At 39.0% G+C, this 15,645-nt stretch overlaps 1 protein-coding gene across 1 annotated transcript in view; it reads right to left on the bottom strand.

Annotated features, from left to right (window-relative positions):
• The window catches only part of LOC111320822 (uncharacterized), a 54,620-nt gene that overhangs the window by 10,281 nt on the left and 28,694 nt on the right, over nucleotides 1–15,645 (bottom strand). The window contains exons 30-55 of the mRNA XM_088739899.1: nucleotides 15,516–15,569; nucleotides 15,315–15,368; nucleotides 14,661–14,705; nucleotides 14,297–14,341; nucleotides 13,937–13,990; nucleotides 13,676–13,729; nucleotides 12,673–12,726; nucleotides 11,595–11,648; nucleotides 11,442–11,495; nucleotides 11,163–11,216; nucleotides 10,426–10,479; nucleotides 9,928–9,981; nucleotides 9,130–9,183; nucleotides 8,672–8,725; nucleotides 7,468–7,521; nucleotides 6,980–7,033; nucleotides 6,300–6,353; nucleotides 5,584–5,637; nucleotides 5,140–5,193; nucleotides 3,654–3,707; nucleotides 3,243–3,296; nucleotides 2,769–2,822; nucleotides 1,669–1,722; nucleotides 1,096–1,203; nucleotides 827–880; nucleotides 407–460 (exon numbers count right to left, since the gene is read on the bottom strand). Of these exons, the coding sequence (XP_088596025.1) occupies nucleotides 407–460; nucleotides 827–880; nucleotides 1,096–1,203; nucleotides 1,669–1,722; nucleotides 2,769–2,822; nucleotides 3,243–3,296; nucleotides 3,654–3,707; nucleotides 5,140–5,193; nucleotides 5,584–5,637; nucleotides 6,300–6,353; nucleotides 6,980–7,033; nucleotides 7,468–7,521; nucleotides 8,672–8,725; nucleotides 9,130–9,183; nucleotides 9,928–9,981; nucleotides 10,426–10,479; nucleotides 11,163–11,216; nucleotides 11,442–11,495; nucleotides 11,595–11,648; nucleotides 12,673–12,726; nucleotides 13,676–13,729; nucleotides 13,937–13,990; nucleotides 14,297–14,341; nucleotides 14,661–14,705; nucleotides 15,315–15,368; nucleotides 15,516–15,569 (1,440 nt within the window). The remainder of the gene's footprint in view (nucleotides 1–406; nucleotides 461–826; nucleotides 881–1,095; nucleotides 1,204–1,668; nucleotides 1,723–2,768; nucleotides 2,823–3,242; nucleotides 3,297–3,653; nucleotides 3,708–5,139; nucleotides 5,194–5,583; nucleotides 5,638–6,299; nucleotides 6,354–6,979; nucleotides 7,034–7,467; nucleotides 7,522–8,671; nucleotides 8,726–9,129; nucleotides 9,184–9,927; nucleotides 9,982–10,425; nucleotides 10,480–11,162; nucleotides 11,217–11,441; nucleotides 11,496–11,594; nucleotides 11,649–12,672; nucleotides 12,727–13,675; nucleotides 13,730–13,936; nucleotides 13,991–14,296; nucleotides 14,342–14,660; nucleotides 14,706–15,314; nucleotides 15,369–15,515; nucleotides 15,570–15,645) is intronic.

Raw genomic sequence — 15,645 nt, 5'->3', positions numbered from 1 at the left:
GTAATAGTAATAGTAACGATAATAGTATTGGCTATGGTGATGGAAATGGTATTGGAAATAGTAATGGCAATTGTATTGACGAGGGTAATGGCAATGGCCGAGAGAATGGTATTTGTTATGGGAATAATAATGGTGTTAGCAATGGCAATGACAACGGCAAATACAATTACAATGGTAATGGTTATAGCAATGAAAATGACAGTGGTATTGGTACTGGCGATGTAATGGCAACGGAAATTGCATTGGTATTGGAAATGGCATGGGGAAAGGAAACAGTGATGGAGAAGTTCAGGAAAATAAAAATGGTAATAAGAATTTCTTCGTGTCAGAAAACTATGAAAAAAAAAAAAAAAAGAAAAGAATAAAGAAACAAACAAACAAAACAATAAAAAAGCAACAAAAATACCCTTTCTCCTATAATTCCAGGCTCTCCTTGCTCGCCCGGGTCACCCATCACACCCTGGATGTAAAAAAAAAAAACAATATCATTATTTTCATGACTATCATCAAATTCTACGACTTCTAAGTCTTGATTGTTGTTGGCGTCACTGACGTCATTGTAATTGGCTGGGCGAGGGTAGTCCTTATAAGGACTCTCGCCTGTTGTGGTGACTGACGTTTGGACGACCTGAGCGTAAGTCATCATCAGAGTCACGTGAGAAGTCGTTATAAGTCGAGTGTTAAAGTTCACTTCGTGAAAAGGGACAGGTCAGTTCTAGCGAGGATCCAGTTTTGGTTTAAGACTTTTTCAGTTCCTTTTTTCAACCCGTTAAGTGAATATCCTTATTAGTTGTGTTGTTGATATGGAGATGTCGATAATTCTTACATCACGGCCTCGTTCTCCAATTTTGCCAGGGTCACCGTTCACACCGCTGTCACCCTATAGGGAAAAAGTAGGAATGTTGAAAGATCTGAGTAGAATACAGGTCAGGAAATAATCTGGCAAGAAATCTAAGTTAGTTCCACCGTTATGCATCAGACTGATCTGAAATTAGGACCACGATCATCCTCTTATTGCACGGTAAGAACGAGGACAAGAGGACATAAGTGCCTCACCAGAGGGAGGGAAGCTAGGGTTGCTTCGTTTATACTTACCGTTTCCCCTTGTGGGCCACCTTCTCCTTTTTCACCGGTTGGCCCTGGCGGTCCGCTAGCTCCAGCCACTCCGTTAGGGCCTGGTGACCCTCTCTCGCCCTGGTTGCCCTGGCAACGTACACGAACAAAAACAGGTCAGAAACACAACCAAGAGTGAAGATCACTATTAAAATTCAATCACTGAGTAAGAAGCACAAAGGAAAAGCTTCCCAAAACAGATACAAATTAGGTCAGACATTTTTTTGGCAGTAATGTGACCATCCGTTTGACCAATTTGCCGTTGTCGATAAGAGTGCAGACAAATAAAATCAGATAATAGTGGGATAATAAAAAAATGTAAAAAAAGCTCAGTAATGATGAAGTTATATGGGGTAAGCACCAAAAATCTTTGCATTCAATCCACGAGAGAAAACAAGGGGGCGCTCTTTGGTTAAACCTTTTGTGCTCGAATTGGAAGATAGAGGTGGAGGACATCAATTAGTGAAGGTGATCTCTCAGGAAATCTCGACTGTATCACACAACACGGCATAAGAATCAACTTAAATCGTCGCTGCTCATATTTGTTATCCTCACCCCTTCTCCATTCTCACCAGGAGTTCCCGGAGTTCCGTCGAAACCATTTGCACCCTAACGTATAGGAAAAACAATGATCACAATTAAAGAACAAAAAAATAAATAAATAAGAGAGGGGAGCTTAAAAGAGAGGGGGGCTTATTGAGCGAGGCATACTGGAAGGGGGCTCACTTACAAGAGAAGGGGCGTATCAAAAGGGGATTATTAGAAGGGATAAAGGGGTAGTTTCTAAAGAAACTCTGGTGCTGCATCGGTAAGGGAGTTTAACAAGATAATTTGGTTTTGTAAATTGGCCACCATAAAGAGTATCCAGGCTGATGTTTCGAGCGTTAGTGGTTCGTCACACCGAATGATAAAGGGCTAACGCTCGAAACGTCAGCTTAGATACCCTTTACGATGGCCAATATACATTATCAACTCAGTTGATAAAACAGAATTATCTTCTTAATTGAAGGGAGCGTATCATGGAAATCTCCGAGAGCCAACATGCGTTTTAGTTCTTAACAATGACCCAAATAAATAAATAAATAAATAAATAACAAATACCGCACACATTTCTTTGTTAAAAAAAACCTTAGACATTTTAAACGCAACCTAAAACAGGGTCTAGAATACAAATATGTTTAAAATTGAAACGACAGAGGGGAACCTTGTGGCAATGTAGTGCTTCACACCCGATCGCGAGAGGGAGGTGGGCTTGCTTAAGAGTGAGGAGTCTTATCAAAGAGTTCACGTTATTATGTGGTTTCCTGACAAGCCCTAGTGACTGCTTAAACACATTACAAGGTAAAAAGAATAAGAAAGACAATAAGTGTTTAGCTCGGCTAAGAAATAGAGATATATGTTTTTCGTCTTGTCACGAGCACGAAACAAGGAGTATGCAGTATGCAGTATGCAGTATGCAGTATGCAGTACGCAGGATGCGTGCCACATATGACCTTCGTAATGGGCCTTGCTCACCAGGCGTCTGGGTGGCTCAGTGGTAGGGCATCGGAGCGCGTAATCTGAAGGTCTGAGGTTCGATTTCTCAAGGGAGAATCAGAATTGTTTTCGTTGTCCCACACTCGTGACAAGACGAAAACACATTACAAGGTACTTACTGGTTGACCCTTTGCTCCGTCTGTGCCAGGTCTTCCATGGGGACCAGGGTAACCCTAGTGAAAATTACGAAGAACAATCGTTCCGCAGGAAGAACAATATTACACCCTTTCTCTTTTGCTATGTTATGCTTTTTGTTTCTCCAAAAGGATTTTTCTATTCAGTGTTTAAAGTTATCTAAGATTTAGGTGGTTTTTCTCTACTGCACTCTGTAAGTGTCATTTCAAACTAAAGCAACCTCTTCCACTTATAACATATGAAACTTTTTTAATTACTGATGGCGAGTTGATCACTTGCATTTTCCTACCCCTTAGGAAGTTTGCGTCTGCTTAGTCTAACTTCTACTTGCCTCTTTTTCACACATTTTCTGTTTAGAACTATCCATGTCTTCGTTTAAGGGTCACAACGTTCAGAAGATTCTAAACCGTTTCGAATTGCCCCCGCAAAATCATACAATCGATATGGCACATATTTACCGTTCTGCCGCTTTCTCCAGGATTTCCGCTATATCCTGGAACACCTCCAGAACCCTGCAAGAAAAGAACAGTGCGTGAGCAATTCCCAAGAGACATTTAGATTCTCTTACAAGCACGACTGCGAAGTCGAGATTTTCGACAAAGTGAAGCAATACAAAGGCGCGACCTTGCGTTATTTTGGCGGGAAAAGAGCAAAAGCCGTCAACATGATAGTTTAGTCTTTGTAAAAACAACGCAGTAGTAAAAACCATAGGCAGATTTGAAATTTTTCTGTCAGGAAAGGGATCAACTATATGCGATAGCAACAACTGTGCAAACTTCGTTGGGCGTACAGAGCAGAAATATACCTCATAAAGAATAATTTTTCGTACCTTTATCTCACATTTTCACAAACAATTTTTAGAACCTTACCGCTTCACCCACTGCCCCCTCAGGACCAGTGCGACCGGGAGGGCCTGGAGCACCCTAGACATACAAAAATAGCATAAGTTATTTCAGCATTTGAGGCCTTTAGAGGCTACGTCAAAATGTCCTCAAATATTATATGATCTTCTTATGCAATTATGTTAATTAACTATTTCTGCCGCCGTTGCACTTTTAAATTAAAAGAAGCTTTTCAAAGCTTTTGGCTTCGAAACGAGGCAGTAAGCATTTCCTCCATTCTATAATAACATATCACTTCTCTTATTTCAACACAGGAATTTTACCAAAGTCATTACGACTCCAGAAGTCAATCTTGGGAATATCAACGATGCAAACCCTTGTTCTTGGGCCATCAAATCATTGATAACATTGAAACTTAGCGCATTCTGCGATGATAAACATCAGGACCGGGTTGTTCAAAGCTGTGTTGTTCAAAGCTTGTGTTAGTGTGAAATTTGATTTCAGATCTGAAAGCTCTGAAAGAAAATACAGCTTAATTCCATTTGTCTACAATTTGATGATTGAATGTCCCAAAAAGAACTAGGAAAATTATCCCAAAATGGCTTTTGATCAGAGAAATTTAGAAACCTGGATTAAAATTTAACACTGGGTTAGAGCTAATCGGCCTTTGAACAACTGGGCCCAGGAAGTACACGTTAACTTGATTAGACTACCATCGTAATAGTTCTAAATAGACGGTACTATTGCCTTAGATAATAAAAATTAACGGTAAAAAACTACGACGTTTCGAAGTCTGCATGACCTCATTATCAAGTAAATGATAATGAGGTCATGCAGACTTCGAAACGTCGTAGTTTTTTACCGTTAATTTTTATTATCAAATGTATTTCTAAACATTCTCTGACTATTGCCTTAATCTAAATATTAGAAATCAAAATCAATAATCAATCAAATAATATCGATTATTAAAAACTGGATCATTGGGTAATGCAATTCAAGACTTTTTATTGGCTTAGCCATTATGGTATATAAGCCAATATACCATAATCTAATATCTGTACATTGTAACATCCGGTTTCTTACAAAATAAAGTCGAGAAGATTTGTCTATTATCTTAGGGACGTTTTTTTAATAAAACAATTATTCCACTCGCGCTTGTTGGATATGAGATGATTATAGCCAACGAGGCGCTACGCACCTCGTTGGCTATCTATCATCTCATATCCAACGCGCGCTCGTGGAATAATTGTTAATTAAAAATATGAATATCTGGTTAACTTTAAAAGTTTGCTTTTTTTCGCTATGTTTATAATTGTTGTTTGTATTGAATTTACCGATTGTCATCCTCAAGTGAAATCAAACCGAGGAGACACTTTCAACTGATTTTGGTCTTTCTCGCTCTCTGTTCGCGGGAACGTGGCATAATGTCAATTGCCACAAAGTTTCACGACCCACGCTCAAATTCCAGGTCTCTACGATTTAGTTTACAACAGTTGATAGGAGATGCACTAACCTCGCGCCCAGTATCACCCTTAGGGCCCGTGGGTCCGGTTGGCCCAAGATTTCCCTGACGAATAAATATGCAAGAGAATTCTATAAACGACAGTATCACACTTGCGTTAGTAGCGTGCACGCAATTAAGGAGAAAGACAAGAGAAAGCTCGCTCTGGTGCTCACGCGTGTGACTTCTCGGTGAAGCTCTGATAAATCGCAGACAAATATTTGACTATAAATTAATGCAGTTCTTTTAAACATTCCTGGGATGCTTACCAACATTTGAGAAGGATAAAGGGTTGCTTTTGGCTACAAACTTTTCTGGTCATTTCTAACCTTTTTGTACAAAGTGACTTATAAGCAATTGAAGCTTTTAAAGAAACAAATTTACAAGCACCACCGACAGCACCCGCTCCTCGGAACTATCAACAGTCTTCTGTTGAATTAAAATCAGAATATTTACCACACGCCCGTCTGCACCACTGACTCCAGGGGTTCCATCTCGACCAGGCAATCCCTAAAGATAATTAAAAAACAGACGAATAACAACTAACACTGACTTTAAAGATTTTCGTTACCCACGCAATTTTCACACCTACAACACCTAAAAAAAACATCTTCGGTTGCTCTCTGCTAAAATTCACGATGCTTTTTGCGTTGCAATGTGGCAAAACAGTTGAAGACCTTGGTATCAAATGAAAACGGCGAAACATCACTCCAAAATTCAGGAAAAAAATTAAATTATCTAGCTTTTCTGCAATTAGGAAAGGGAAGATCGCCAAGAGCTTAAACGATGATCTTCATTGATCGAAGTTTTAAGTTTTCATTTAAAACTTCATTTGTTGTTGACATTGTGGAAATATATAACTAGTTTATTAAATAACCCTCCGTTAAATCAGCCTTAGCTAAATTGGACCCCTTTGCATTACTGAGTATAATTTAAAGAAGAATAGATAGCTAAACGTTTTATAATAAGGAAAAAAAGTAACCAAAACAACGCTACACGACCACAGGTGCTGTGTTCAAAGTTCGTAATATGTGACGTAGAAAAATTTAGCTTTCCATATCGGGGCATCATTACTGGCATTCTGAAACTGATAACGGACGCAACGAAATGATACATAGCCTGCTAAAGTTCGAAAGAAAAAGAAACGACAGGAAAAAATACAAATTCATTACCACTTGTCCAGGAAGCCCAGGCAGCCCACTTCTTCCGACAGGTCCACGTGCACCCTGTCACATCAATCAAACAATAATTTTCACATTCACCACGCCTACTTTAAAACTGGCGATCTTCACAGGAGTTCAGGAAAAGCCTGGTTACTAAGTAAGAAGGCTTGGCCACTCGTGTTTCTTCCTTTACTAATTGTCTTCCTCGAGTGTCCGAACGCTTCCGAGATAATAAACTGGCTTGAAATTTTGATTTATATTTAAAAAAAAAACTCCTAATTGCATGCTTCTACGTAAAATCAAAATGTGAAGTTAGTTTGGTATTTAAATTTTTAATGAGATAAAGTTTCTAGATTTTGTTTTTCTAATCAATTTCTTTTCCAAAAAAAAAGGAAATGTGGTTCAGTTGGGAAAGGAAAACGAAAATTTTCCAGGGTGGTTACAAAAGGGAAAAAAAAAAAGAGTAGAAGAAAGAAAATTCGATGAATTCAATAAAGCTCTCCAGCTAACACTAAAGCTCTCAAAATCTGTTACTCTAAACAACAAGGGTGAGATGAAAAAAGAGGAGACCGCAAAACTTACCAAGTGATAAAAGCATGGGGAAACTGTTGTTCTAAATATCGAAACCAAAAATTCATTTTAATCTCAGCTTTTCGCTGCGGTAAAGCAAAGACGTAGAAAAATTATACCTTTACACCGTTAAGTCCTGGTTTTCCAGGCGATCCTGAAAGTCCCACTGGTCCCTGGTAGAAAAAGAGGAAATTTTTAAGAGACAGATGGTCAACAGCATACCAAGTACAGTTAAATAGCACTTCTCTAAAAATCATGAGTCAAGGTAACATTGTGAAAGGCTTCAATTTCTTTAGTAAACCTTTGTTGAGTGTGTTGTAGTAATTGATAATATTATTAGTTTGTCAGTATTGAAAGGCACGCATTGTAAAAACTCTCTGTTTGTCATTTACAGAGAGAAAAAGTTTTCCTGAAAATATCACCTGGTTTGTTTCCTAGTTTAGTTATGCAAAACACAAAATTCTGTTCGCTCTGCAAACACTATGTTTCGGTCTATCACAAGTCTCCCATCAGGTGTCCCTTGTAGCCATTCTGGCATCGCAAAGCTTTCGTCGCACAAACTGCTTTGCAAGCAATACACATTAGTAGCACAAAAGCGGTTACTTACAGGGGGTCCCTGAGCTCCAGGCTGACCAGGTGGTCCAGAGGAACCTCTGATTCCCTTTAAAATAAATAAGAGAACACGGGCATGGATTAACAAATGAAACTTTTCCTTACATTAACAATACGATAAAATAAATTAAATAAAATAAATAAAAATAAATAAAATAAAATAAATAAGATAAAATAAATAAATAAAATAAATAAATAAATAATAAATAAATAAGTATATATAAATGAATAATAAATAAATAAAAAATAAATAAGAGAACACGGGCATGGATTAACAAATGAAACTTTTCCTTACATTAACAATACGATAAAATAAATTAAATAAAATAAATAAAAATAAATAAAATAAAATAAATAAGATAAAATAAATAAATAAAATAAATAAATAAATAATAAATAAATAAGTATATATAAATGAATAATAAATAAATAAAAAATAAATAAGAGAACACGGGCATGGATTAACAAATGAAACTTTTCCTTACATTAACAATACGATAAAATAAATTAAATAAAATAAATAAAAATAAATAAAATAAAATAAATAAGATAAAATAAATAAATAAAATAAATAAATAAATAATAAATAAATAAGTATATATAAATAAATAATAAATAAATAAAAAATAAATAAGAGAACACGGGCATGGATTAACAAATGAAACTTTTCCTTACATTAACAATACGATAAGGTGGGAGAAAATTAACAACAATCCAGTAGTGCCCCGACAACAATGCTCCAAAAGTAAAAGCTGCGCTCGGGCCGAACATCATTACCTTGAGCCAAAAATTTTCCCGTTTGGCCCTTCCACTCTGTCAACAAGCGCATATTCTCCCAACTTCTCAGCCAGTTAGAGAATCAGTAGCCAGCCAGTTCGCACGAATCTCGACCGTCCTTTTTGATTATTCAATCAAAGACCCTACAAACGGACTTCCATTCCAGGCGTCTGTGTACATTTTATCTTAAGTCTTGATCTTGCAGGGACCCAACTACTGCGTATGCCTTCTTTAGAAAACTTCCCGTTAGTTTTCAGGAGCTGCATGATTTTTTTTTCTTTACACCCAATAAACTACCTTTGACGGGACGACCTTAAGGGACAGCTACATCGCAATGTTTTCTTTTTTTCTGAAATTATTATATTAAGTTGAGCAAAGGGCCAAAAAACAAACTCACAAGCAGGTTTTTCCTCATCACTTACCGGGTCACCCGGTTTGCCCACGCCTCCTTTTTCACCTTCGAGACCAGAATCCCCCTAAGAATACAAACAATGTATTAACAAGTGCTGTTTGTGAATTGCATGTTGTCATTCCCGCCATTTTGCGTGTGCGGCCAGGTTACTAATTTGCTTTTAAAATGGCGACGACCATGACTGGACAATTTTCGAACAGTTTGGTTATTCAAACTGCCGTAAAATGGTAAACGTTCATATGTTTCTATGCCAGACAAAAATTAGATTGCTTCTTGAACATGCTTCCCTGTAAAGTCGAGAAGATTGTCGTACAGCTTGCCACACGCAGAGTGTGGGCACAGTGTCTTGCCCACAATTACACCGGCTCCAAACCTTAGATCCAAAGTCAAGTGCTGCTTGATGAAGTTTGTGAAATTAAGTCTGTTAAAAGGCAATTCAGCTTGAACTAAAGAACATTCAAATCTTACCGCGCCACCTTGTGGTCCTTTAGAACCAAGTGGCCCTTCGTCTCCTTTGCGTCCCTATAATGAAGAGAAACTTTGGATTCAGAAAAAATCTAAAATCAAGAGCTTCCTAGAAATCCTTGAGATGGAACGAGCAAACATGGGCTCCAACTTGCACATCGGAATTCGATTGTCATGTTAACGGATTAAACAAGACATAACCATGTGTTGTAGTTGTTTTTATATATAACATTCAAGATTTAGTAAGGAAAAAAGACAAAACAGAAAAAAAGGAGGTATGTTTCTAAAGAAACTGTGGTGCTACGTCGGTGGGGGTAACAAGGTAATTTAGATTTATCAACTAAGTTGAAATTGTAAATTGTCCACCGCAAAGAGTTAAAAAGCTGACGTTTCGAGTGTTAGCCCTTCGTCAGAGCGAAAGACGAAGGGCTAACACTCGAAACGTCAGCTTTTTAACTCTTTACTGTTGCCAATTTCCATTTTTAATCAGCTCATTTCCGAATTACCCTTGGCCTCATTTTCAAAACGAGTCCTGGTGCTCATCCTTTCATCTGATAATAAGTTTTCATTCACATGCAAATTAAACTCACTTTCACAAGAATGCTTGAGCACCAGACCTCGTTTTGAAAATGAGGCCAAGGGTAATTAGGAAATGGGCTATTGATAAAACCAAATTAGAAAAAAAAAAAAAAAACACGAGGGAAAAGGATACAAACATGACAAACAAAGACGACAAACAAGCGAAAAAACAAATTCCAACCATTATTTGATTGTGATCAGTCCCACCATTATACCACATACCTTCTCGCCAACATTTCCTTTCAAACCGATTTGTCCCCGCGGTCCAGTTTGTCCCTAAAACATCGAATTGCAACAAAACAAAAACAAAAATCAAAAAACATCAGTGAGACAGAAACCACCTGTCCATTAAAAGTGGTTCACAAGGGAGGAGGGGGGCCATTGTTACTACCCCCTTCTTACCCACAGCTGCACACACACACATGCACACACACAGGCACGCACCCACACACACACACACACACACACACACACACACTCACGCACACACGCCCACACCTACATACACAAGCATGTGAATCAGCCAGTTGAGAAGCAAAACACGACCCTTTCGTAGCAAAAAGTTTGGTATTAGACAACTTGTAAAGAAGTTCACAGATCTGATGGGGAAGGGAAGGGGGTTCTGACCCTCTAGACCATCGCGTAGGATCCACCTGGAGGTCATTTGCAATCACGATTAAAACTGATTCCCGAACAATTTAGCAACGCGTGGGTACAAACCGGCATTCCAGATCGTCCAGGAGTGCCTGGCGAGCCAACGGGGCCTCGTAATCCCTGCAAGACAAAAGTAACCAGGCGGTCGAACGTCTCCTCATATTTTAACATTGTAAAGTCTGAGAAGCGACTCGACATCGTGCTTCAAGACTCTCAGATGAAACTTTATGATGTAAAACAGGAATACAAACAACTACACAAGCCAGCAAGTCACGGTGTTTTAGGAACGTATAATGTTTTCGGTAAAGCTCAAAACAAATGGTAAAATTAACAGAATACCAGTTAAATTAAATCAACTATCACTTCAAAAAGTCCTAAGTTGTCATTTTCTCCAGTTTTGACTTCTTTTTACTGAGTTACACAATAGTTTCGAATTTTTACGGAAAGTTTGGGTTACACCGGTTGGTAATTAGGTATTTCTTCACAACATTAGGTAGAAAATTGGCGCGCAGCCGGTCAAAATTGATCCACTTACGCATGCCCAACGTTTGACCCCTGTATGAGACAAAGTACAATCGCTTTTACTTTTTGAAAGCTAAGCAATGGCGGTCAACTCAGACAGGTAAAAATATTACTTAAACTGAATTAGATCAAGTTTAAGCTACACTACAAATCACTTAGGAAAATATTGATGTTAGTGTTGTTCTCCAAGTGAACCAACAGAATTTCCAAAATGAAACATACCACACATGAGGGAATTCGCAAATCCCTTCTTTGCGAACAAAATACATCAGACAACTTACCTGATCGCCGCGTTTTCCTCTCAGTCCAGGAGTTCCAGGAGTACCATCTTGTCCCTTGGAGAGTAATTTTCACATTAGGTCTCAGCAAGATACTAAAACCACTACACTAGAAGCAGCCAAACTTAACATGAGAAAATGTATAATGCTCTTTTGTTGGACCTAAGATGCTAAGGTAGGCAAAGTTCGAGACCACGTAAGACAACTCTAAGGTTCCTCGAGAAAATCAATCGAAAACCGCTCTATCTTATCTCATTAACAATTACGCAAAATAAAGTTCACCTTTGGTCCAGGCAACCCAGGTGGGCCAACACTTCCAGGAACCCCATCCGAACCCTATCGAAAAATAAAAGAAAAAACCTTCTTGTTCAGGAACTTTTTTTCCCCTCAAGATTGCATTTCAAATCGAAGACACCAATTGGACATTTTTCCTACCCCAACACCATCGTTTCCATCAGAACCAGGAGGACCAGCCGCACCAGGAGATCCCTATAGAGAAAAAAACCTGATATAATTCACTCTCCTTCGTATCCTATTCTCCACTTGTCGCTAACCAAAACAGTATTGCCCCAGCTCATCACCGAGTTCTCTGTAGCCCACTGGCAGAACTTCGGAGCGCGGAATCCGAAGGTCTGGGGTTTCATTTCGCGTGGGAACCTACATGGTTTTCTTTGTCTAATGCCCACGACAAAAACGAGAAACATCTTTCTTTACTCGACTACCAAGCTCAAAATTTACCAGTTTCCTCACTCCATCCCCCCACAGAACGCTATCTTCATTGCTGATCCTGGCAGTTGAACACGTTGTATACGAAACTAAACTCTATCCTGACTCAACATCGAGTTTCCTGCAGCTCACTCAATGAGCACAAAATCTAAAGGTAACGGGTTCGATTCCATGTGGAGGACTCTCGCTGAATCGTCGTGCCACGCTCAAGACAAAACAAATAACATCGCTGTTTATTTGACGACGAAGCTCAAACTTCGCCATCTTTAATGAAAACGAAATGGGAATTTAGCAGTGGACATTCTACGAGGTGGCTCTTCTCGTCTACTGTTTTCAGGTCGAATTGGAATTTGAAACGATAGTTTCATTTCAAATTCATTTCAGGGAGGAAAACCGGAAGACACGGAGAAAAACCCTTGATGCAAGGATGCAAACCAACAACAAACTTAACCCACATGTAACGCCTGTCCGGGAACTGAAACCAGGGCCACTGCGGCGAGATCCGAGTGTTCTCTACACTATCACCGCTTTCTTACTTATCCCATAATACTTTTTATATTGCTGATCCGAGAAGTATGCACAGCATTTGTCGGAAGCTCTCTCCCCGCTGCACGCTGGTAGACCATCAAAGATCTGAGGTTAAATTCCTCGTTTCTTTGTTTCACTCTCGTGGAAAAACAAAAAGCATTTTCCTTTGAGTGAGGGTTTTCATCAGTACATTGTATCTCGATTGCAAAACTCAATGTAGTTTGTTAAATAATTGATCTTAATCGACAAAAACACTTACAGGCTCTCCTTTTTTCCCGGAGGCACCAGGTCTACCAGGAAGTCCTGGGAAACCCTAACAAAACAAAAGAATAAAAGAATAAGCATGGAGAGCATTAGACTAGAAACATTTGGAGCAAACTCCTATCGGGTGTCGAATGTAATCCACGATTACTTTGGTTCTGCTTTACTTGTGATTGGTTTAAAATCTCGCGCCATTCTCTCAACCAATCAGATTTAAAAGTAAAACCAATCGCGATTTGGTCGCCCGCGTTTTCCCGCACTTAATCTGTTTGTTTTACTTCTCATTGGCTCCTTGACATGTACTTAGTTCTGATTGGCCCGATATGATTGCTTTAGTTTTGGTTTTGTGACACTCAGTAGACAAAGCGTTTTATCATGTAATGTTTTTCCGCTTTTCTTGGAGCAGTTTTCAGATAAACGCCGGAAGTAAAGAGGCTTGCTTTGGGTTTGGTTAAAGAAGCTTTGTAATTGGTCATGAAAACTGACTCCACTTTCCAAACTAAGCAGATTCAAAACTGAAAAAGAAAAAAACAATCGTGACTTGGTCATTCAAAGTTTCCCGCGCTTGAGGCCTGTAACAGAGGTTAACTTTCAGTTCTCACTGGTCTCTTAGTATATTTCTTTTTGTATTCTGATTGCCCGACGTGATTCCTGCATCTTAACATTAAACCCTGTTTTTTTTTTTACAAGATTGTTGCACGCTGTTTGAGTCAAGCTTTTCCCTCCTTAACTTTCCTCATTTCATTTTGGTACATTCTTTCCTCTATAGTGTTTCACTGTGCTGATTAATTGTTATTTAAACGTTTTCTTCTTCTCCACGACAGATACCGAAAAAAGAAAAAAACCACAGCCTTTTCACCCAAAAGAACGCGAAATCAATCCTTGCCTCTGTCTAAAACACAGTCTTCATAATTTTAGCTCTGAGAGTTTGGCGAAAGAACAATGTTCCCTTGTTCTTTTTGCTTCCTTGTCATATCCTCTCTGTCTACATAACAACATACCGGTGATCCCGACGAGCCTGTCGCTCCTCGCTTCCCTTCAGGTCCTTTGTCTCCCTAAAATAAATCAATAATCAGAGTTTTACTTATTTCATTGAACAACAAACATTACAGTAAATGCTGTTTCTTAGGTTCTAGCGTTCTTACGCATTACGAACCAGTTTCTCTCGGAAAAGGAGTCACGTGTTTAACGAAGGTCGACGTTCAGGGCCTACTTTGCCTCGGTGTTTATTAAACTAATTAAAAAGAATTACTTCTCATTACCGGTATTCCATCATCTCCACTCACTCCATCTTCGCCAGGAACTCCAACTGGACCCTACAACCACCAAAACACACCATTATGGTAATGACAGATCCTGATTAGCAGGATTTAAAGAAAAAAAGGTCACATAATAGTCCTTTTTAGTTGTGGGCTTGGTGGCCAAGCCTTTGAACAGGAGTGAGGCTTAGGGTGACCTTGTTATGATAGAGATGTTGCTGCTTTTCAAATGCAAATTACTTTGTTATCATGCTAACTAGATACAGGTCTCTATCACAACAGGGTCACCTTTAGCCTCACTCCTGTTCAAAGGCTTGGCCACCAAGCCCACACCTGTAAAAGGGACTATTCGTGATATTATACCGGTGCGCCCATAGGTCCGGGTTCTCCAGCTTGTCCGCGGTTACCCTGCAAAATAAACCATAATTTAGAACAAATAATGAATAAACTAACGAGTGCAGAAATTGATGAATTTCACCTAAAAGAGACTAAAAAGACAGCACCAGTGAAAACTGAATTAAACGCCGGAAATAAAAATCGAAAAATGGTTCACACAAAATTCTGCTGGCTTGAGCTTAGAGACATTTAGCTATCTTGAGCAAATTGTATCTTTGAAGCAGAAACAAGATAAAACCAAAATGCAACAATCTTGTCAAAGTACAGACGAGTGTGCGCTTTTTGGGAAAAACGCTCATGTAATTTGTGATTTAAACGAAACTCATCTTACCGCTTCTCCTGCCCTCCCATCTTTTCCCCTCTCTCCTCGTACACCCTGACAAAAGAGAAATATTCAAAAACGACCGATGAGACAATGCAGCAAAGTTCAATGTTACAAGAATGTAAACGTCTGTGACACCGCAAGGGGGTTGGGGAGGGCATAATTCACAAATAGCAAAATGTGCCAGCCCTTCTGATCAAGCTTAACCCTTTTTGCCCAAACATCAACATGCACCGACATCCTACATACAGTTCTCTAGACATTTCTTAAGGTGCTCACTAAGATAATTCGTTTAACCACTTCCTTAGTTGGTGATCATTTCCTTTATTCTCGTGACCTTACATTTGATTTATTACGAGTGATATTGTAACGAGAAATTAGATGCTGGTCAATCTTGGGGATGAGCGATACTCTCTTAGTTCGAGCGATACTCTGTAAAAACTTCTCCATGCTGCGTTAATTGAAGAGGATTGTTTTCCTCATCCCTCAAAAATCCTTTCTTGAATGAATTACAATTTTTCTCACTTTGCCTCTCCTTCAGCGCTCAAAGTTAATTAATAAGATTCTTCTCTGAAAAACTGTTATGCCCCTCGCATGTACCTTTGCGAACAAAAACCATAAACATTTCCCAAGTAATACATGTTGTTTAACACTCTAACTCACCGGATTTCCTGTATTACCAGGTACACCAGTCGGTCCTACGTTTCCTACAGGGCCCTAAAATAGAAATGGTATAATCACTTCCTGTTATTTTCCTGTTAATTACATGTATATTTGAAGTACAATGACCTTGTGTAGAGGCTACAAGCTGGTAACCAGCCCATTAAAACCAGCACATATACGCTTCCTGGGTGCTAAGTTTACCTGTTCTCCCGCAGGTCCTTGAAGACCCAGTTCTCCTCTTTCTCCTCGACGACCCTGAAATAAAACATTCCTCAGTCAGTCCTTCATCACGCGTGTACTTTGTACATACCAAGGTAAGCGGGCCATTATT

This window comes from Stylophora pistillata, chromosome 12 (assembly GCF_964205215.1).
Source record: "Stylophora pistillata chromosome 12, jaStyPist1.2, whole genome shotgun sequence".
Classification (NCBI taxonomy): Eukaryota; Metazoa; Cnidaria; class Anthozoa; order Scleractinia; family Pocilloporidae; genus Stylophora; species Stylophora pistillata.
This window is presented reverse-complemented; position numbering and strand designations above follow the sequence as displayed.